Source organism: Calidris pugnax, unplaced genomic scaffold, assembly GCF_001431845.1.
Source record: "Calidris pugnax isolate Ruff unplaced genomic scaffold, ASM143184v1 scaffold326, whole genome shotgun sequence".
Classification (NCBI taxonomy): Eukaryota; Metazoa; Chordata; class Aves; order Charadriiformes; family Scolopacidae; genus Calidris; species Calidris pugnax.
In genome coordinates this window covers 676,094-698,449 of record NW_015091265.1, presented here as the reverse complement: position 1 = coordinate 698,449, position 22,356 = coordinate 676,094, and the positions used below count along the sequence as shown (strand labels likewise).

The following is a 22,356-nucleotide window of genomic DNA, read 5'->3' as shown; positions in this document are numbered from 1 at the left end:
TGGTGACCGCCGTGCACTTGCTGCGTGGGTGTCTGCAGCTTTACGTAAGCCCCTCTGCCTATATAGAGCTGGGGTCCTGGAGAAATTGTCCCACACAGTAACCCAGAAACTACCTAGCACGTAGCAACTACCCAGTATGATCACACTTTTCTTTTTTTGAGACTTATTCTGGCACAAAGGAGTCATTTGATTTCAGCCCTTCCGTGATTTACCCCTAACGGTGCTCTTTGTGGAGAGACTCTGAACTGATCTCACCAGCCCCTGTACTTGAGTCCCTGCTCTGAAGTGGCAGAGCCCAAGCTGCTACAAGAGTTGGTCCTTGCTCCCCGGACTTTGGTTAAGCTGTGATGATCTTCACCAGCTGCAAATCTGTCACTGGAGCTCACTTTCATAATTGTTTTCACTTGGTTAGGCTTAGGGCAGCAGTAGTCATTCACCCCGCAGGGTTAATCCCGTTGCACACAAAGGATTTTTAACACCTTTTCCTTGCTTTGCTTTTTGTCTCACAGCAAGCTCAACATGCCAGTCAGGGATTTGTTTGGCTTTACCATCTTTCACCTGCATTAGTACCAGCTGCTGCAGTTGCAAATGCCTGGGCTTTATACCTTCCTCAGTTCATATCCTGCTGCTTTAGATGCGATGCACCTGGCTGGCTGCTTCCTCGCTTTTGAGGCTATTTATGACTGTCACCTTCTTGTATTACCTGTCACAGTGGCAACTCCAGCCTCTTAGTCGTTAGTGACCTCTTCCCTTCCACCGCAGTTTGCTGACTTTCTGGTAAGTGCTTTCCTGTGTTCTACCCTCATATTTTCAAAGGGAACTCCTCGGATAATGACACAGCTCATCCTCCATCCTCTCTCGAATTACTTCAAGCTTTTTCTTGCGACGCTTACTAAGTATATTGGACTGCCTAGGAGTCAGAACTCTTGCCTGTTGCACAGTGCTATTTTCTAGTTTTCTTGCTAGTTCTGTCTTTTGCCCCTGTCACTCAGGAAACTTTTTGGAGCAGGGATTTCCTGTGTTTATACAGCTCCTAGTGGAGATTTAGCTTCTGACTTGGAACTCCAGGTGCTACAGTCAAATAAGAAGTAATAAATCAGAATAACTGGCTGTAAAAAGATAACGATTGGGCTATTAAACATTAACAGTAAAGAAAATGTTTACCTTTTCCAGATTAACTTTCATAATTAATAAAAATAGGGTGCATTATTTGTCATAACCAAATGCATCCTAGGGAGATGAACAACACAGTTAAAATTTTGGTAAAATATTTTACGATAAGTACGTACTTGGTTTTGATTTTTTAAAATTTTGTTTTTATTTATTTTCATTTACTTCCTGCAGTTTAGTACAACACTAAGGACTTGTCCTTACCTGCTTTCCGCTGCTATGACCACACTAATAAGCTGGTAGATCTTTCTCTGCTGTCTCAGAATCCTCAACTGGCATAAAACTTCCACACTGGTTTAACATCGCTGATAACACGTTTTGAAGGAGATTGCTGAGATTTCTTTAGGCTTGTTAATGGTTTGTGACTTTTTTTTTTGTGTGTCCTGCAACATGATCATTAAGCACACTCTTAGCAGAATGTTCATTTTTAGAGAAAGACCTGAAACAGAGCTTTTCAAACTAAGTAGGATAATTATCATTATCTGGTCTCATCTGATGTTACCCTTATTTCATGGTGTATATTAACTTTCTTTGACTTCTTTTTTTACTAAGGGGTTAACTGCAGACTTGCATTAGAGCGATCAAAAGAACTGGTATCTACTGTGTTTCATCTCTGTCTGTCCTACACACAAGTGTGTAGGTGAATAGCTTGCTGCAAGTGCAGTATGGTAACTCTGTGTCCCTGTGTCTCTTTTGAAGCCGAAAAACATGCTGGTGTGTCTTGTGTGACAGCGTCTATGGATGACATACAGTTTGAAGAGGCTGCCAGGTACAAAATCAGCTAACAATAGTAAAGTATTTTCACTCTAGATATTCTTATTTGGCAGAGATAAACTGTGGCATTATAAAATCTGAGATAGCAGGCCAGTGAACTCCTCTGAGTCAGAGGGTTAAGTCTCAAACTTGTGGTTTTCTATCTGTGATAGCCTGACCTACCTAGAAAACGGATCAATATCACAGGTCAAAAATAAACCATAGTTACTTTGAGTTGGCAGCATGGATGCCAGGTGAGAAACTGAAGGCCCAATGATCTTTGGCTCTGGTTAAAGTGAAAGCTGCAGGCCATTATTTATCTCTGTTAAATAAGGAATACATACCTCTAACAATTGCTATATGAATTTTTTTGTTGTTTGCAAGTGCTCTTTCCAGTTATCTCTTACCATCTATTTCTTTCAGCTCTTCTAAAAAAATGTGTTCTTGAAACAAAACCAGAAGTGTTTTGTATTTGTGATCACCAAATACTGAGTGAATCTACAAGATAATACAGGACTTAATTTTTGTTTTAACCATTTTTCATGATTTCCCAAGGGATAAAAGACACCATAAGAGGAAATAGGGCATTTATTCCTAAACCATATCTTTACAGAAACTTAAAGCCACTACTTCGTAGTTTTTGTGTGGTTTTCCATCTTGGACCTGGACCTGGTTACATAGACCAATGCGCATGCAGTTGTCCTGGCTGTGAACCAAGCAACATTGGCTGTAAATGTAAAGCTGATGTCAATTTAAAACTGTCTGCAGTACAGGAGTGTAAAATAAGCATCCACTCAGACTTCTTTTAGAGCAGTGGCCCTTAGAATGAGAATTAGAACCAGTAACAAAAAGTGAACATGGTCGCGCTGAATCTAGAACTCAAGGTAATTTCTTGGTCTATTTTACAAAATTAGTTCTAAAGTGTTTGTCCTGTCTGTAATTGTTCTGTGTTTTTAATTTTGTCTGTAAGAAGAAATCCTCTCTGTGAAAAATGTAATCAAAAAGTCCTACAAATAAAGTCAGGGTAATGTTTCAGACTTCAGTAGCTTCAGAGAAATCTTTTCTCTTGTTTCTGAGAGGAGAACCATGCTTCTAAAATACACTGAAAATACTTTTCCTTCCAAATTTGTTTCTAAGTATGTCTATAGTTCTCCTTCCACTTGTGATGCCAATGTTTCACTTTTAACAGGAATTTAGGGTACAAGCATCGCAACTGTAAAGTGGTTTCAGTAATTACTTTTCAACGTCAGGTCATCCCTAACATCCTGTTTGCAGCTTACTGTGTAATTTCCTAAATTTTGACAGATCTTGTTGATTATACAAACATTTTGCATAAATATGAGAGCTCTTATATCTCACTCTAGTAAATTAAAGAGATGTTTTGTAAGTTACCTGCTGGAAGGTTTCATTTATCTAGCTCAGGTTCCCAAATGTTTTGTAAGGATTAACTCTTCTGTGGATATTTCTTTTCAGCTGATAAAGAAAACAGAGATTTCCACAAATCTGTATATTGCAAAACTCAGTTTTACGCCATGGTGACAAATAACTCCCTCTTCCTTGTCTCTTTATATACAGCAGTTCAGTAGTAGTAAGAACATCTGATTTTAAATTACGTTAATTTAAATTTTGTTGGGCCTCCATATGTGAATCACATTAAGTTCATTCTGATACGTTTCAAAAGCTTTCTGCCAGTTATAAGTGAAAGTGTGGTGTTCTGTGACTTCTGCCGCTACGAATTTATTTTAATGCCCAAGCTGATCAGCTCTCTTAGTTTAAATAAATCAGTTTGTCCAACGCCAGAATACATTATACAATGGAAAACATTTCATTTTGAAACAGCTCACAAAAGTACATGAAAAGACGTTTCCCTGTCTGGCCGTCTCAGCTCTGAGATCTTTATTTTCTGATAAACAGCTGTGGATCCCAGAGGACTACACTTTTCTGCAATGAAATGTGGGTCCAGCTGCACAGAACTGTGTGGAGCACCAGGGGAGATGTCAGTCAGACAGGGAATCTAATGTCTGTGAAGTCCAAACCCGCCGTCCTGCGGGGCTGGTGCCTCGGGCTGAGTGTGGTCATGTCCAGCTTTGTCCTGTTGTTCCCACCCTGCGGTTTCCTCAAAGGTGGACAGACCTAGACTTAACCTCTCTCAACCTCTCTTGTGCAATGTTTTTGCAAAGAGGAAGAGAGGTCACCAGGGAGGTGTCGCTGACAAAGGTGAAATAAACAATCTTTGTACAGAAGACTAGCGTAAGAAGAATACAGTAAGCCTCAGGTAAAGACCTCTGCAGTCCCCACTGGGACCTTGCGGGTCATCCGGTGTCACGATGTTCTTGACAGGGACCATGATGTCCTCTGCAAGAATCTGTAGAGGCTCTCAACTCTCCCTCTTTCAAGAAAAGCCTCACACTCGCTATCAGTATGTGTCGTGTTCAGTCATAGGGTTTATCTAGTTATTATATTCTGTCTTTTTTCACTTTGTACATGTCATGAGCTCTACTGTTGTGTTACTGTAATGATCTTGGGAGTTTTGTGACAGATACAGAGTCTTCAGAGGTGTTTCAGGGTACGGGACTGAGTTGTGTCTCTAAGCTTTCTAAAGCTTTTTTACGAGATTGTAACGTTAACTTCTTTTCCAAGCTTGAATGTAAGTATTGTGTTACTGCTCTGAACAGACTCTCCTCTTTGTAAACATCCTGGTCGTTCCCTTAGCTGTGGAGTTTAGAACTATTATGTTAATGATTGTGCTTTTCCTTTGCAATGAATGATGGAAAAAGTCTTTCTGAATATGTTCTTCAAAAGGTAATGAGGGCTGTGTAGCTGCAGATGGTCTTCATTCTTTCTTTTAACCGTTTTTTTCCCCTGTCTACTAAAAAACTTCCACTTGTGTTCTTGAATGTGAACAAGAAACAGAAGTTTTGTGTGCAGTTGGTTGTTCCTGTCTGATACTGTAAAGGCACAGGTTTCCTAGTCCCCATTCTAGTGTTTGGTAACAATTCATTTGAAGTTCTGGCATTGAGAGAAGCAATTTAGGAAAAGCCTTACCTTTAAACATCAAAACTCTATTTATTAAATTAGGAAGAAATTCTTTATAATTTTTTTTTTTAATAAACTGGGGTCATAACTGTGCCAAATCCTTAGCTGTAAATGTCTATTTCATAGATACTCAAGTGGTCTGAGTTATATTTTGCAGTCCTAGGTGTTGCTAGCAGCACTTTGCCTGCTCTGGGACTGATCTTCAGCAGTTGTAAGTCAGTCTAAATTCCCTGAAGGCGGTGGCCTGATGCCCAATTATTTTGGCTGTGGTTCTGACTTACCATGCACATCGTGTCCTTTTACCGCTCTGCTCAATAATACAATTTTAAGGGAAACTGACTTCTGTCCATCCTTGCATCATCGCCTTGTGCTAGGATATTAGGGGTTTGAAAAAAAAAAAAGGTTACTCTTGTTATCGACCCATAACAGATACTTTAGAAATTCCAGAAGGAAAGAAATTACTTTCTCATTTAAATTTAATTCTATAAAGATGTGGTTCTGTTTAGGTATTCTGTGTAGACAAATGGGAAAGAGTAGTTGGTTTTTCAGAGGTATGCTGTCAGGACAGAAGGGACATGTTGCAGCCGTGTTCTTGGTCAAAAGTTAGAAAGTAGACTCTTTCCCCATCCTTCAAAGATGTCAAAGAGCCCGTTTTGTCCTGGGATTATTTCCTCATGTGCATGTATCTGTATGCTAGACAACAGACATGGAGTATATCTTGTGTGGCCTTTGCAGCTAGATACACTCTAGTGGGCATAACTCACAGCAAGATGTGCCTTTGAACAAATTCAGAATCTAGGCCAAAATTTCTTGAGGGACCCCTGACATCATACAGACATCAGCAAGGAGAAGGAATGCTAGTATTAAGCTTATGCAGTTTTCTGAGTGACTGAAATCATTGCTGAGCATGAATGAAGTTTAACTGATGGGTAACAGTGCTAAACCCTTTTCAGTGCATTTTCAGTACAGTAGGGAAGATGCAAACTGATCAATAAGGTTTTCTTCGCTACTTTTAGGAATTCCTAGGGATGCAGTTTCAAACCCATATTAAGGTGCGTGGTTATGTACTGTAAGATGTTATTCTTCTTAACAGGATTGGACAAATTATTACCATCAAAGCAAAGGTGAACAGAGCGTTCAAAACCAGCATGGAGGTAAGAGATCATCTCTGTTGTTCCTAGCGATGTGTGAAGAGTAGAGGAGAGAGGTGGAAGGAGTAGAGGAATGCAGCATGAGTCCATTTGTTTAAGAAGAAACTTTGTGCACATATCTAAACAATAATACTACCTAATCAAACTCTGGTTTTATAATGACTATTATAATTGCCTGTTTCCTGTAAAATAATCTGTGTCAAAATAGACACTGAACCCTGAAGACTTAAAATCTTTGGCAGGTGCGATGGACAGGATGAGATAGGTGGTGTTGATCCAATTCAAAGCTGTTGGCCTCTAAGCAGTCTTTAGATCAGAGCTCGGGTACACTGAATAGGTGGATTTCTAAGTATTTTTGAAACTTCTGATACAAAAATATTTATTTCAAGCATTCTTGCTTGTTACAATACAAAGAGTATGCAAAACATTGCCTGATCACTTGCTTGAAATCAGAATTAAACCTTAAGGTTTTTTATCTGGATTGTGCCCAAGTCCAATTTTCATTGATATTAATGGAAGTGATGCATCTTACAAAGAAAATACTCCTGAAGGTTCTAAAAATTAGAAAAAACTCAGAAGCTTTGATGCATGTCAAGTCTGTCTCACAAGATCAAATACAGTGTTTTACCTTCAACTGTTTTGTTGTGTTTTATATGCTTATATAGATTATTTTGCTCATACCAATCTTAGAAAGATTCAGATGGGGACTCCAAATGGCACACGAGTAATTGGAAAGAGATGTCCATAAAATTAAATGTCTCTCCTATTTTTTTTTGTTTTACCCTACAAGTGATGCTAAGCATACATACACAGTTGTTGTACTTCAGAGCTTTCAGAGCTCAGCAAATATTCTGATGTGTTCAGAGATGTTACCAATGATAAAGCATTTTTTTAACTCTCTTCTTTTTGGTCTAAGAAACTGGACGTGACTAATTTGATAGGCACTGCACCATTTTGTCTCAACTCAACTGACAATGATGTAAATGCCTTTTTTTGTCTCCTTCCTCCACTACCTCCTCCCCTGTAGGTTGGCATCAAGGTTACAGTACAGGACATTCTGACTAATGTTGAAAAAATCGTGAGTGTGGCATATGCAACATATGTAGCCAAACCAGTTGGTGCTGGAAAGGTATTATTCCTGTTTTCATTTATTCTTGAAATTTCTGGGACTGAGTTTCTGTGAAATAACCTAACTTTTCTTGCTGTGAACACAGGAAAATGTTCATACCTGTTTATTCTGATCAGTAAAAAGAAAACAGCATGAAGTCGGGACTATATTGTGATAGCTTTTTTCCATATCTCTGCTCTGAAGTTGTTGGGCTTTTTTTATTGTTTCCACTTTCTCTTGCACATTTGCTAGTAATAGAACTGGTGTCTTTGTAAGGGCTGCAGTCAGTATTGACAGAGGGAGAAGTGAGATCCCTGTGAGTCTGCACAGTCTCTCCTTTTCAGAAACTGATCTATATACATCTTGAAACCTGCAAGGGTGTTGGACGTGGGGCTTCTTTATCCTTCACTCCCCCTTTTGATGAGGTTGTTCAGTCTTCTGTCACTATTCAGACAGAAGACATTCTTTTTAAGCTAGCTTCCAATCTAAATTAATTCTTTGCCATTTATGTTAATTAGTTTTCATGCCAATGTTGTTTCTTCTCCCCAGTGTTTGGCACCCTGGAGATATTTAGAAATCAGTCACGGTACTGTTTGGCCTTCACACTGCTATGCCAAACAGGCACAGTTCTTTAAAAGTTTTCATATGGGAAAGACCAAATATCCCTCAGATTGTCTTAATAAACTCCCTTTGTATATAGTATTCTACTTTCTTAAACATGAGTGACTAGAATCATATATCTTGACTTGTGTGTTATGACAGTGAACCCGCCTTTTTAACCTCCATTGCAGGTTGGCAGAGAGCAGTCATCCCATGAACAATTAATAGATCCAGTCACTTCTGCAATGATGTATTACAATTTGCAGAAGAAACAGATCAGAACAGTTCTACTAGAACAAAAGTCCAGCTTGTTAATCAAAGGTTAATGGCTAAATTGATTAACCTGAAAGCACTAAAATAGTTTGAAGTAAGGATTGTTTATTATTGGTTTGATATCGTATACATGGCGTCAACCCATTTACCTTTTCCCCAGATTTCCAGGGAGGTTAATTCAGGATTAAATTGGTGATGATTAACTAAGATTAGTCTTAAGACAGGAATGCCCCAGAAGGAGTTTGAGACTTGGGTTCAAATTCCATCACAAATCGAAGTCTTGGAGAAATTAAAGAACATTTTTCCAAATCCAGTTTTCTGAACAACTCTTGCTAAAGTTGTGCAGAGAACAACAGTATGCACTCACTCATCATCCCAATCTTTTAGCTGGGCCATCTGGAAAAAGCTCTTGAGGAGGGCCAGAAAGGAGGCAAGGAAACTACAAGAGGTTTTGAGTGAAGACTGAGAAGCATTAACAGCACGACTGCAGGACACGAAATGTTGAATTTGTCTGTGGTGCAGTGCTTGTGCGTTATTTGAAGGTTTCTGAGGCTAGAACCTTGTAGGCAAATGACACAAGTGACTGTTCAGTGGCACCTCTGCAGTATTTATTTAAGTGTAATAATTTTCTTAAGCCAGTAGAGGTTTGGATTCAGTTTGTCATTGAGCTGACATACATGGGAGTTTGCACTTAATGGAGAAGAAGGTCGGATCTTGGCAAGGAAAGGGTGTGTGTCTGGGCAGAAATGTGTAGAGTCTGAAGCTGCACCAAGTGCTGGGTGTTCAAGTGTTTCTCCTCCAACTCAGAAAACCAGTGCTTCTTTGAAAATAGGTCCTCAGAGAGGTGGAACAGGCTATGTGTATATGGAGTCAGTTGTGAAAGAAGGAGAGGCCTACTTGTGTAGTGAGTGAGAGTGGGGTCTGAGGTGCACTTTCCCGTAGGCTACACCACTGATCAATACGACTGGATTATTCCTCTGATGCAAAAATTCAATACTCAAACCTTCAAATTAAGATCTTTTTTTTTTTTCCCTCTTTTTTTTTTCTCTTTTTTCTTTTAAATGAGAATGGTCTTAAACTGTGTGTGCTGCCATGGATGTTTGTATTTAAAAGGTAAAAATTCTAACAAAATGCAGAATCTCTTGAACTCTGTGCTTATTAGTAGAACTTGTCATCTTGGACTGTTGACAAAAAAAGATTGTCGAAAATGCTGATGCCATTTTAAGTTCAAAGTGCACTTTATTATAGCATTCAGAACCCTTTTTTTCTTTCTTTTTTTCATTTGCATAGATTGAATTAGAACCTGTAACGCCTCTGTCTAGAGAAGACGAGCTGGAGCACGCCCTGGCTATTGAGAGAAGAAGAATCCGACTGGGCTATGAACAGGTCTTTCAGAACCTATTGCAGGAGAGTAATAAGGAAGGTGATTACTGTGGTCAGCATAGAGGATGGAACAAATGGCTTGTGGGCAGCTGGGAGGGAGGAAGAAAGCAGACAAAACATCTCAGTAGAGCTCCTTGAGGTTGTGGTATTATGTAGAAAAGCATGTGCCAGATTTGCGAGGGTTTGTAAGACCCTCTAATTTGTGAGACCCTCATTCTAATAGAGTGGTATTTCTCTGTCTTTCAGAAATTTGAGATTTAAAATGCAGGATTGAAGGCCAAGCATGCGTTAAATAGATGTGACATGCATGGGTTATATGTATAACCCATGGGTTATATGTATAAAGTTTAACAGTTCACACAGAACTTTGCAATACCATAATAAAGTCCTATGACACTAGTTGTATGTAGATGGAAGGATAAAATTCACAGAATCATCATGGTTGGAAGGGACCTCTGAGATCATCGAGTCCAACCACAAAAAAAACCAAAACCCAAACAAAACACAAAAAAGCAGCAACACACACAAGACCCCATCACATCACACCCACCCACAAACCAATAATCTCGGGCACTAGAGCATGCCCTGTAGAGCCATGTCTACACATTTCTTAAATACCTCCAGGGATGGTGACTCCACCACCTCCCTGGGCAGGCTGTTCCAGTGCCTGACCACCCTCTCAGTAAAGTAATTCTTCCTACTATCTAATCTAAACCTGCAACTTTAGACCATTTCATCTGGCCCTGTCATTATTCCCTTGGGAGAAGAGGCCAACCCCCACCTCTCTACAACCTCCTTTCAAGTAGTTATAGAGGACAATGAGGTCCCCCCTCAGCCTCCTCTTCTCCAAACTAAACATGCCCAGTTCCCTCAGCCTCTCCTCCTATGACTTGTTCTCCAGGCCCCTCACCAGCTTGGTGGCTCTCCTCTGGACACGCTCCAGCAGCTCAATGTCCTTCCTGTAGTGAGGGGCCCAGAACTGAACACAGTACTCGAGGTGAGGCCTCACCAGTGCCCAGTACAGAGGCACGATGACTTCCCTACTCCTGCTGGCCACACTGTTCCTGATACAGGCCAGGATGCCGTTGGCCTTCTTGGCCACCTGGGCACACTGCTGGCTCATGTTAAGCCGCTTGTCCACCAACACCCCCAGGTCCTTTTCTTCTGGGCAACTTTCCAGCCACAAATTCATGCAGGCTTATGGCTTTTCTTTACAAGAAAGCACTAAGAACTATGTTTATGCCATGAGATCATTCCCAACAAGCAGGAGAAACTTCATTACATGGAGGTCAAAAGAGGTAAAAAAAAATTTAAACTTCTCATGCCCGAATTAGAAAAATTGGGTCAAGAAACAGGTTCATCTTTATTTCTAATAGCAATCTGTTCTTAAAGACAGTTGTGCTCAAATTTGCTGTGTTCCCCTGCAATAGACATTATTCACAGCAGTTAAGAAATATGCTGGTATTTGGAAGACCTGAGCCAAAATTCCGTGTATAAACAGCAGACATGATGTGGTTTTACTGAGGAAAGATGAAACCTATTGTAAACATAAATACTAGTCTTAACAATTTAATAAGACTGTGGAACTGAAGAGACTTGTTTGCTACAAGCAAACTCCTTTCTACAAGCAAACGAGTTATTTATCTTCATGGTAACTGTCTCGTAGGAGACAGTTTGATACCATGAAAGACAAATCGGAGATCGATGATTGTGGTTTCCACTGCCTTGGCTGGAAACTTCCTCAAAGGATCTTGTAATTGCTAGCACTAACTCACCTCCTTAAGGAGACAGAACAAGCAAAATAGGGAAAAGAGAGAAGAAAACGCCACATATAAAGGCTACCAGGTAGCAAAATAGGTGTAAATCATATCCAGAAGGTGAAGTCTGTCTTCGCAGTGGATCTTATGCAACAACTTAAGTAGGTCCAAAGGGCAAGTTAGTCAAATGTGTCTGCGGATTTATTTAATCGTAAAGTTAGTTAATTATGGCAAAAGTCAAAAGTACAATTCAGGTCAAGTAGCTTCTTACACAAATGTGCAGTTTTAAAATGACTGACATCATCTCATGCCTAAATCTGTTCTTGCAAAATACAAGTGAAAAAACAAAGCTCAGCATGAGGATGAATGGCTAAAGATTTGAAATGGCATTGGAAATGTTCAGATAATGGAAGATGGTTACTGATTCAGATTCGTATTTCTCTTTTTTTGTGTGGTCTGTGTTGTCTCTGGTAATCACAAGATTTGTAACAGGTTATGAAATAATCATGTTCATACCGTAACCTTAATTAGAGACATTTGCACAGGTGTCATCATACATGGTGGTCAAAGTCTATGAACAGCATTGGAATAAGTGATAAACTGCGCTGACAACATCTGTTAGAGATCATGCATAGCAACCATGAATAATCACAAGCACATGCTGAGGCAGTTGGCTGCCTGCATTCACTGCTAGCCAGCTTTCAGAGTAACAGCTTCTGACACATCTTCTTTGAAGGATACAGCAAGGGCTGGGAAGGATCAGTGTGCTGTGGTAGACGGCAGGGCGCACCATCCCCCACCTCTTGCATCTCTTGGAAGAACACAGCAGATCTTCAGCCTCTTACTTCCCTTGCAAGGAACAGAGGTCTTCTGTGTCTTTCTTTTTTTCTTGTTTCCGTCATGTCTGAAGGAAATTGTACAGTTCAGTAACTGGGGGTATTTTCTTCTTCGCTATCAGAGTTACTGTCTGAAGTATTTCATTAATGCATTGCTGCCGTATTTCAGATTCTTTTGAAGAGGAAGATGCAGTTTCAACTGACCTTACTCATGTACAGAGTATTGAGCTTGTCCAGCCTCCTCATGCAAACCATCATGGAAACACTTTTGGTGGCCAGATCATGGCTTGGATGGAGACAGTGGCAAGTATTTCAGCGAGGTGCATACATTCTACATACGGTCTTTGCATATGGATCTAAATGGATGGGATTTTAGTATTAAGGTTTCACAGGGATTTATTTTATGAAAGCAACAGACCCAAAACTTATTGACTTTTCTTCCTCCTCAGATTGCTGGAGACCTTTGAACTGTTTATGTGGTACAGTTCCCACAGCATGCCACACCACTGTGGGAGTCAAATACTATTCTTTTGTTACACACGCAGACCCTAAGGCAAAAGAAGCTATGTTATCCTCCTGAGAATCTCTGCAGAACATCAACATTGGAAATAGGGTTAGAAACTTGGCCTCCTTGTGGTTAGTGCAGTGTTTTAAATACAGAGTTAGTTGCTAAGTCAGGATAAAACCAATACTGACCCTGTATTAAATGATACCCCAAAAATGAATGGCCTTCTAAATGTTAGCTTGCAGATCCTTATTCCAGAGGAAAGAATAAGTCAGAGAAGAAGAATCAAAAGAAACAGATTATGTTTTGTTGGTGCACACACAGAATGGATGCATAACCTTCAGCAAGTCACTTAACCTTTCAGTGTCTCTGAGTCCCATATTGCAGGGGATGTAATATTTTTAGCAGTTTAGAGGGCTCTGACATCTTCAGGTAATACGTGCAAAGTATTTTTGTGGCACTGCCTAGTCTTGCTTGTCAGAATGGCCTAAACATATAATCACTGAATTTCTCTTCCTCTGAAATCAGACCGTTGTTTTTCTCCCTCCTTGTTCTTGGACTCTATACAAAGCTTCTTTGTAAGCAGCACTTGAGTTTCAGTTTGAATTCTCCTTGCATACCAAGTGACCTAATTCACTGCAGGGATGTTAGATATGTTTTCGCTTTTTAACTTTAATAATTAAATGACTTCCCCATTCATTATTCATATAGTTTTGATTTGTAGCCAGTAGTTGTACTGATAACAACAGATTTTCTGTAGTGGTTGGATAAACAACTTGCTTTAGTAACATTAGAATGCACTGACCTTACCCCAGTGTGTAATTTTGTTGGCTTCAAAGGGACTGTTCCAGATTTTTGCCGTAATATGACCCAAAATATTTACCTGATAAATTTTACCTAGTGAGTATCACATTTAGTTTTAAAAAGAGAAGAAAAAACATCAGGAAACCAAGTAGTGAGAAAATTTTCTTTGAAATAATGAATGTCAAGCATGATTTGTCATGTTGAAAATTTCAGAAATAATAGCCGATGACAGAGGCTTGTTGAAAACAGAGATTTTTGTAGTTTATGCTTGAGAAATAGCTAATATCACTACAAATCTTTAGTAAGGCCACTGACAATTAGACCTGGCTTTTGAAGGTGCCAGTTAAGAGTTGCTGTGGCCACAAACTCTCATGGAGGAATGGAAGAGGAGGGCTAACCCTTGAAAAATAACTTTCTAAGGACATTTTAGAGGTTATCCTTCTTCTCCCCTCCCCTCATCCATATTTTTGATTGGACAGTAAATGGAAGTCTTGCAGATAGTAATAAAGCCATTTGAATATTAGTAATATTAGTTTGAACCGGATCTGTGCTTTCTTATTTCTTACACTTGAAGTTAAAGCTTTCAGGACATAGTTTTCCAGGAAAAAATGAAAATTTAGGCCAAATTTCTGATTTGTTCCTCTCTTATTTTCAGTAATACTGTGTTTGCATCTTTATAGTGAACATTGGAAATAAAGATCACCATTTAGCATTTTAAATCGGAAAGGCAAATTATTCTTAATGAAATTACAAAGTCGTTTGAATGTATTAGTCTATGAGGTGCCAGTCAATTAATTAGCTACAGATAATTGTGTGCATTTAACAATACCGGTACATTAGTTTGCAGAGTGCAGTTAGTTGAAAGCTAGGAACACTACAAAGTGTGTATTTTTCAAGTTGAAAAACTGCACAATGAAAAATCTGTTCTCAGATGTGCATATGGGATTCTTACTGAGGAGTTTTGCTCACATGCATGAGAATAGAGCGTGTTATTTCAAAATCTAAAAATAAATGGCATTATTGTGTATTGTTCCTTATTCATGTGATGCACAGAAATCCCAGTCAAGAGTGGGGCTTTGACTACATTTAGAACTGCTGAAGAAACCTAATTTTTGCTTGCTCCAGAGAGCTTGTAAACTGGATCCCAATTCCACAAATGTTTAAGCTGAGGTTTTTTTTCTGGAACGTCTGTGAAGGTCAGAAAAGCGGTGGGTTGTTGACATTCCCAAGTGTAGATGGCACAGTATTGCAAAGCTTTTCCTTTAGCAGGGCAGCTGGGTTTGATGAGGTGTCTATCTGTTTGTCCACTGTACTTTCCAAAGAGCAGCTTTTTTAGTAAGCTCATGGAAGGGATATTTGCCTGACACAGACGATCTTCTGTACTAGACCAGCTAAGTTTTACTGGTGTGGCTGCAGCCTATTGCACAAGCAGTTCAAAGAGATCCAGTAGGACATTCCAGCTGAACCTGGCAACATGCAATTGAACACCGTACAGGATCAGGTCTGAAATAAGAAAAGACAGGTCAGTGGGTGCGCTGTGCAATTGGAAGGGCAAAAGGGTCAGAATTACTAAGACTTGTCTGTAATACACTGTTGTGCTCTCAGCTTTTGAAGCTTAGCCAACAGTTATGAATTGGTAATTGATCAGTTCAACTGCATAATAATTTAGTAAACTAGACCAAATGAAAAATAAACAAAATGGACTGCATTTGGCATATACAGGAGAGTTTTTTATTTCATGTAACACTAGCAGAAAACATCTGACAAGCAAAAAAGTATTGATATTTAAAAAAAATCGATAGTTTGACATTGCTTTGCTTGAACTCTGTTTCTTGTGCTCAACCTTTCTGCTCAGGTTTCTTTTATTTGTTTAAAGGCTCTATGATCTGGCATTTTTACATACTGAACAACATCCTACTCCCCATGCAGTCATATAGAAATTAATGAAACTCTGTGAACTAAGTGGTTCCTCTGTAGGTAAGGGATTCATGGTCTGGCTCCAAAAGAAGGTAATATCAAGCCGTGAGAATTAATTAGTTGGTGTTTGTAAAGTGTGTTGAAAATGAAACAGCATGGCATAAGTGGTATTATTATGTTTGAAGCTCGAATTATGTGCTCTTGGAACTGAACGTGTTAACTGTATTTCAGTGGTTTATGGAATAAATTATTGTAATATAGTAATCTTCTAGATTGTGCAAACCTTGTTGCTCTAATCACTACCCACTTCAAACATAACAAAGGAGGTTCTTTAACACGGCTGTATGTTTTCTTCTTTGTCTCTCTTGCTTTCTTTTTCAGTCGCCTTTGTCGTTCATATCCCATCTTGAAATCAGTCAATATGTTTAAATTCTGGGGACCATCCGTCGTGGGTGACCGCCTTGTCTTCAATGCAATTGTGAACAATACTTTTCAGAACAGGTAAAGCTCCTCGTCTGCTTGTCTTCCTTGACATCTCCAGCACCAGCCTAACTGAGTGTTTCAGGTTTCAGCTATCAGTCAGATTTGCCTTACTGGATGAATTATACTTCAGCTGGAGCTTTTGGGGATATATCTATATCTGTCTATCTGTCTATATGTGCTTTTTTTAACTTTTCCCAGTGAAAGTTTTAAAAAATTTATTCTCTTGACTTTCACTCTCAATTTAAAGATCATTTATAACCAAATCCCAATCCTGCAAATTCAGAACATAAATACCACTCTGAAATTCAGGCGTCTTCAAGGATGAATTAGTCCCACAGCTTTGATTCTTCAGAAGGCTTCAGCTTGCCTATAGAATCTTCTGTCTTGGCATCTCTGGACAGATCTGGGTTCTGTTTATTGCTGGTTACTGGAAAAAATCATGCTTTGTTTTGTTTGTTTCTTCCCTGTGTTCGTTTGGGTGTATTCTGGGGTGAGGCTTTGCCAGTTGCAGTTTGAATAAATGGCTACAGCCCATGCTGAAATTTTAACTTTAGTTGAATATATGGTCACCGTACGCATGAAACGTAGATTTTTGGCGCAATGAACACCTGCTCCTGAAATTTAGTGGTGTGGCTGTTGACCAACCTTGCACAGATCCTGCTTGCGAATGGTTACTCTCTCTTTCTCTCCTCTGTGCAGGCACTGTCTCCTCTGCAGATTTAGGGCTACTGTTGTGTTTGCCTCACAGGGAATGACTGTCCTCAGACCTCTGGCACCTCCCTGCTAGGCTGTTTCCCCATCTACAGGAGCTTTGGGCCAGCATCCCCTCTGCCTGTGCCAGGGGTGTGACACAACTCACACGGAGCCCTGTTCCATCAGCATGGCCCTTACCTAGAGCAGGAGAACATGTTCAGAAGTTGCAAGAGGTGTAGCAAGACAAGCCACCAGAAGGCAGAAGCTAAAGTAATTCCTCCTCCGAGTTCTGCACAGGGGACAAATGTTACCCTGGCATTGCTGTTCTCTGGCTGCTTTCTTTGCAGGTGTATTTGGTCCCCACAGAATGCTAGCAGGGCATGAATTACCCTCACACTATGCTTTTGCTGAATGTCAAATCAATGTCATCCTGTTCCCTTTTGCTGTCTGGTCTTATAGTATGCTTACTGGTGTTCATATTTTGTTACTTAGTTCAATTTTTTGCACTTTTTATTAATACTTTTCGTCTAGTACCTCATTTTATTTTATTTCTGAAATGTGTCTGTCCAGACTGAGTAATTTATTTTGAACGCTACAGAAGGAATTTGAGTCAGGCTTCATGGGAAAGTGTGCAGCAGCCCTTCTTCGTATGTCTCAGGGCTGCTTCCACATCACATGTGGTAATTCAATAATTAATTTAAACTTTTGTTTCAGTGTGGAGGTTGGTGTTCGTGTTGAGGCTTATAACTGTGAAGAATGGATCAAGGACCAAGCACGGCATATTAACAGCGCATTTCTCATTTTTAACTCTGTAAATGACAAAGGAGAGCTGCTCACCTTCCCCAGAATCAAGCCTACTACAAAGGTCAGCTCTCATCCTCAGGAGAGAGGATGAATGCCTACGTGAGATTATGTGGTCCAGTCCAGGACACTGTGTGTCACACAGCCATATAACCTTGCTGGGAAAGCAAGGACTAAACAGCATGATGTAGAAGAGAAAACCTCTAAATGAAATGTTTGCCTTTAAGTATAAGATTTGTCATTGCTAACTTCAGTCATCCAAAACTGAGAGGTGTAGTGGAGGGTAGTCATCATTGGAAATTCTGAAGTTAGTTGATGGACAAGAAAGAAGAATCTGCTTCATGTGCATTTTTGCACCTGTCTGTATCTGTCTTGTGCAATCTCCATGGACTGTAGAAGCTGCCCAGACAGCAAAAACCCAACTGAAATGCTGAAGTTTGGTGAAAAAAGTTATTATTTCTAAACCTTTAATGAAGATGAGACATAGAGTTAACAAAGAAATCTGTAGGAAAATCCCCTGACGTGGGTGGGCTTTCTGGTTCCTTTGACATGGAGATCTCAGCATGTGTTTCCCTGACAGTGTTTCATGAAGCACTCGGAGCAGTTTGAATACTATTGTTGAATTATTTGCTGTGATGTCGCTTGTCATTAGCTTTACTTCTCCAATTACGAGATTTTTATAGAGCCAGCACAGAGAAATTAAATGATTATTTAACATCAATGAACTGCCATTTTATAGGATAGCAACTGGACAAATAAAGTGTCCTGCATACTAATTACTGAGGCAGTAAGGTTGCTACTGTCTGCTGCAGACCGTTCCAAGAGGGAAAACTCTTCAAAAAAAAAGGTCAATAGCAGCTTAGGTTCTGTCACAAAAACGTGCTTCCCTTAAAGACCTGCCTAGAGGGGCATCCACAAGCTAAGCATCAAGATAGGAACATGTAAGACCATTCCTTCAGATCAAGCCATCAAATCTGGGAAAGCTAGTATGTGCTCAAGGTAGTGTAAACCTTCAGTGGCCATTTGACTGAAAGTGACAGCTGGTGTGGCAGTGCTCTATAAAACATGGCAGGAGATGTCTTAAAAAAATATTACAAAGTCCTTGGTTTAAAGAAGGGTGGGATGCACTGATCTGGAAATTTCTTATTCCAGAAGCAACATGTCATTTCATAAAAACAGAGAAAAGGAAGCTTTTTCCCAAGTGGCATATCCTTGAAGATAACAAGTCCTATTGGCCTTTAATGCAGCTTGGTGTGGTGTATGCTCTTAACGTCACTTCTGTGTTTCAAAAAAAAAAAAAATACTCCACCCTGGCAGAGTAATAAGGGAATGACCTGCTATCCTGAAGGGCAGATCACTTTGTACATTGTGTGCTCTATTTCCAGATCCATGTGTGCTAAAATAGGAATTCTTCCACGCTTCCTTCATGAAGGAACATCAGATGGTGATGAACTGGATTAATAGTTTATTTGGTGGGTGGCATGTTTAGAAAGAACAGAATGTGTATGGTGCACTAGTCCTAAAGCAGCGGCAGCTAGACAAAAAGTGCTATGAATATACTACTGTGATACAGCTTTTTTATTGGATTGTTCTTGCAAATTTACGGGAATATCGTCAAATCAAAAGTTTATCACTGACTCAGGTTAACCTGGGGAAAGTCCAATGAGCAGACTACAATTCTTTCTTTATTTGGAAAACATCTCTGGTGTTTGTCCATCTGTAAGAAATAGGGCTGAGTTGTCTTTTTTAGAGGGTGTCCTAAAATAAACAGATGTGTTACTGTCTGTTTTACTCTTTATAAAGGACGATATGAGGCGATACCATGGAGCTATTGCTCGAAGGAGAATTCGACTAGCCAGGTATAGTTGTGTTACAATCAGAACTTGAATTTGAAAACTTGATTTTTTAATGTAGCCTCTAAAAACTTGATCATTTCTTAAGTAGTCGAAGTCTCCTCAAACATAACTGTTATGTTACTGAACTTTACAAATAATTTTGCCTGAGTTGCATTGAAATTATTAGACACTACTTGTCTCAGAAATTCTTTGCTCTGTAGGTTATTTTTTTCCCCTGTCTTTCTTGGGAAGAAAAAGGAGTTATTGCAAATCTGTCTTGCAACTGAAGATTGGTAAAATACCTGTAATGTGTTTAGAAGACTTAAGCCTATAGAAGTGATTGTTTCTAGCATATATATAAGAAAGTGTAAAGGAAAAATTCATGACATTATTTTTCTTTTAAATTTTGTTTTAGAAAATGCATGCTGTCTACTAAGGAAGACAAACCTTCTGATTCCTGGGAGAAAAGCAACCAGGTACTCTGTAGATTATGTCCTTACTGCCTACTTGCATAAAAAGGTGTATTTTTAGTCTTTCTAGGTATGTAAAACAGTTGTACAGGCTATATCAGTTTCCAAAGTGGACCTTCTGTACTTAAGCATTATGATAGTCATAGAAGAATGGATAAATGTGGAATAAGGTGAACGTTTTTTCTTCTTCTGAAAAAAAAAGAGAGTAGATAATTGATTTAAGAGTAAGTTTCATACAAAACATAAAAAATGTCTTTAAGATAGATTCTTTTAAGAAGTGGTCCCTTAAACAGCTGAGCTGCAAGGTCTCCTGCAGATTTGTACCCCAGTATCCCCAGCTTTTAAAAAGCTGAATTCTCCTGTGGAGGAATTAGTTTGTGTTTGTTTTATCTTTATTCAGCCACTGACTTTCTCAAAAATTGCTGTGAGGAGGCCATTTAGTAAATGCTAAAAGTAGGGGAAGAGACATGGCAATACCAACAGACAAATGAACAGTGAAATAGCATAAACTTTGTTTCTGTGGGAAAGAGAGATGAAAACTTATGTTTATTCATAGATCCTCTACATCAAGTAGTATGTGTTTTTGGCTTCTACGTGCTAGGCTATAGAATATGCCTGTGTCGTGAAATGAATAGCAATGGACCTGAATTTAGGTGGGTTTATAGACACCCTAAATGTTGTTTCAGTGCCAAATTTTTGTGGCTAAATTTTCATTGCATTTAAGGTCTCTTTGGCTCACAGAAATTTTACCAGGATTATTTCCATTACATGAAAAAATAAATAATTGAGAACTGTAATGCAGGAAGAGATTTGCTGTTAACAGTGGCATCTCCACTGTTTGAAGTAGCATTTCTTTTCTGTAAACCAAGAAATAAAAATATGCAAACAATGATAAAAATGGCTTACTTAAGATTTATTTAATATCAAACTAAAACTTGTCATTAGAGACTCTAGGGCTGTATTCTCTTTATACAGTGGTTAAATGAGAATTCCATCCACTGTAGTCAAGCATAAATAATGGATATATTTGCACTTTCTCTGCTCTGAGCCTGCTGTGTGAAGCAATTGCCAAGATAGACCACAGCGTGATAGCAATGAAGAGGTTAATTTTCTAACAGATTTTAATTACTTAGGAGGAAGATGGACAAAACCATTAATTTAGTGGTCTGAGAGGTTACCTGTATTATCTCTCCAGTGGGCACAGTTTTTCTGCACTGTTTTATAATTGGAGAAGCCCGAAGTAGTGTTTTGTTGTTGTTTAATTAGGGTTGTTTTGCCAACAGCCGTGTGAGCACATAATCTATGTATTGAAAGTATTTAATTCAGAAACTACTGGGCTGTGTTTTCTGGAAGGAAAACACTTCTGGGAAAATACAGGCTTGTTTGTGATGGAAGGGTAATGATAGAAAAAGAGCATCTCATTTCTGCAATGTTTAGTGAAATGTACCTTCACCCCTTCGTTTTCAGAAATGTATCTTACGTTTCAGGCGTACGTGAGTTACAGCAACGTCGCTGCACTGACCCACCTAGCAGCAAAACCAGGGTGGGAGATCACCAGCACACTGGATGATGTAAGTCCATGATTGTGGAACAGCTACACAGCTGCTTCAGTTACGTTTCACCATAAGAGGTGGGCGGAGAAAAGCAACACTTTACATTTGTAAATAAATAACGTTGGCTTGGCAGCGGTTGTACTCTGCCTGGGGTTGAAAACCAAAACTCTCAGAGTTTCCCTGAGATGTTGATTGTCCGGAGCGCTGTGCAGCCTGGAAGTGCCGTGGAGGAATTCTAAGATGGTTGGAATGATTGGTGAACATAGGACTTGGGATCCCATAAGGGCAGGCTTGCCAGCTACTGGTTTGTTTGTCTTGTTGAGCAACACACAGGAGATTGTTGCACAGACAAACCCCTATCTCATTTCTATGAGGCATTTTCTTTGCCACAACTGACCTGCTTCTGTGTTTTCATTTGGCCAAATTGTTTTATTCCAGCGGAATTCTAGACTTGGACATCTTTGTTGAGGAAGTGCTGTTGATGATCTGTGGGGCTTCTTATGTCGCTACAATAAGCAAAATTTGTGTGGCAGTCTGTAATGTCCTGCCTTTACCAGCTTTGCAGCGTGGGAGACGTTTCTAAGTAGCAGGCATTATCTTGTGATAGTTCCAAGTGGACACTGCCAGACAGCACGTGGCAGCAATTTATATACCACAGTTTCCAGTCTCTGTCTTCTCAGAAGAAAGCCACTTGACTTTGCCTGTTTTTTTCTTCTGGATATCTGTCTTTCTGCCCTTTTTCTATTAAAAGATTACAGCAGCCTGAAAGCAAAGCACTTCTCTGTTCATCAATCAGTGTTACAAGCTCAAAATCAGTAAGGAAGCTCGTGTAAGCCAGTTTTAAGAGGGGAAGATGCTGTTGAGAAAACCAGTAGCAAGATAATTTAGCTGGAAAACTCAGTTTTAATCTAGTCGCAGTACATGTTTTTCCAAACTATTGAGAGTCATCTGTTAAGGCTTGTTTTCTAAAGTATGGTTAGTGACTATTTTAAGATTGTGTAGATTCAGAGATGTTTTGGGACAAAAAGAGACTCTTGCAATCCTTTAGTCTGACCTCCTGCATGTGACAGTCTACGAAACTTCACTTATTGATTCTTGCATCTAGTCAATAAGCCACTTGAGTAAGAGCATATATAAATCACCAGTAATTCCAGTGATCTGCCAATTCCATGTGTAGGTTGTTCCAGTGGTTAGTAACTTTCAGTAAACACTGTTGTGCCAATTAAAT

The 22,356-nt window shown here is 39.4% G+C and overlaps 1 protein-coding gene across 5 annotated transcripts in view; it reads left to right on the top strand.

The window, feature by feature from the left end:
* ACOT12 (acyl-CoA thioesterase 12) overlaps positions 1 to 22,356 on the top strand; it is a 52,975-nt gene that overhangs the window by 22,673 nt on the left and 7,946 nt on the right. The window contains exons 2-12 of one of the 5 annotated variants that reach the window (XM_014960506.1): positions 510 to 777; positions 1,870 to 1,939; positions 6,053 to 6,113; positions 7,138 to 7,239; positions 9,382 to 9,514; positions 12,237 to 12,387; positions 15,675 to 15,794; positions 17,184 to 17,334; positions 19,074 to 19,129; positions 19,521 to 19,581; positions 21,063 to 21,146. In XM_014960506.1, coding sequence (XP_014815992.1) covers positions 1,908 to 1,939; positions 6,053 to 6,113; positions 7,138 to 7,239; positions 9,382 to 9,514; positions 12,237 to 12,387; positions 15,675 to 15,794; positions 17,184 to 17,334; positions 19,074 to 19,129; positions 19,521 to 19,581; positions 21,063 to 21,146 — 951 coding nt within the window. In that variant the 5' untranslated portion in view covers positions 510 to 777; positions 1,870 to 1,907. The remainder of the gene's footprint in view (positions 1 to 509; positions 778 to 1,869; positions 1,940 to 6,052; positions 6,114 to 7,137; positions 7,240 to 9,381; positions 9,515 to 12,236; positions 12,388 to 15,674; positions 15,795 to 17,183; positions 17,335 to 19,073; positions 19,130 to 19,520; positions 19,582 to 21,062; positions 21,147 to 22,356) is intronic. The other 4 variants (XM_014960507.1, XM_014960505.1, XM_014960508.1 and 1 more) reach the window with 4 other exon arrangements.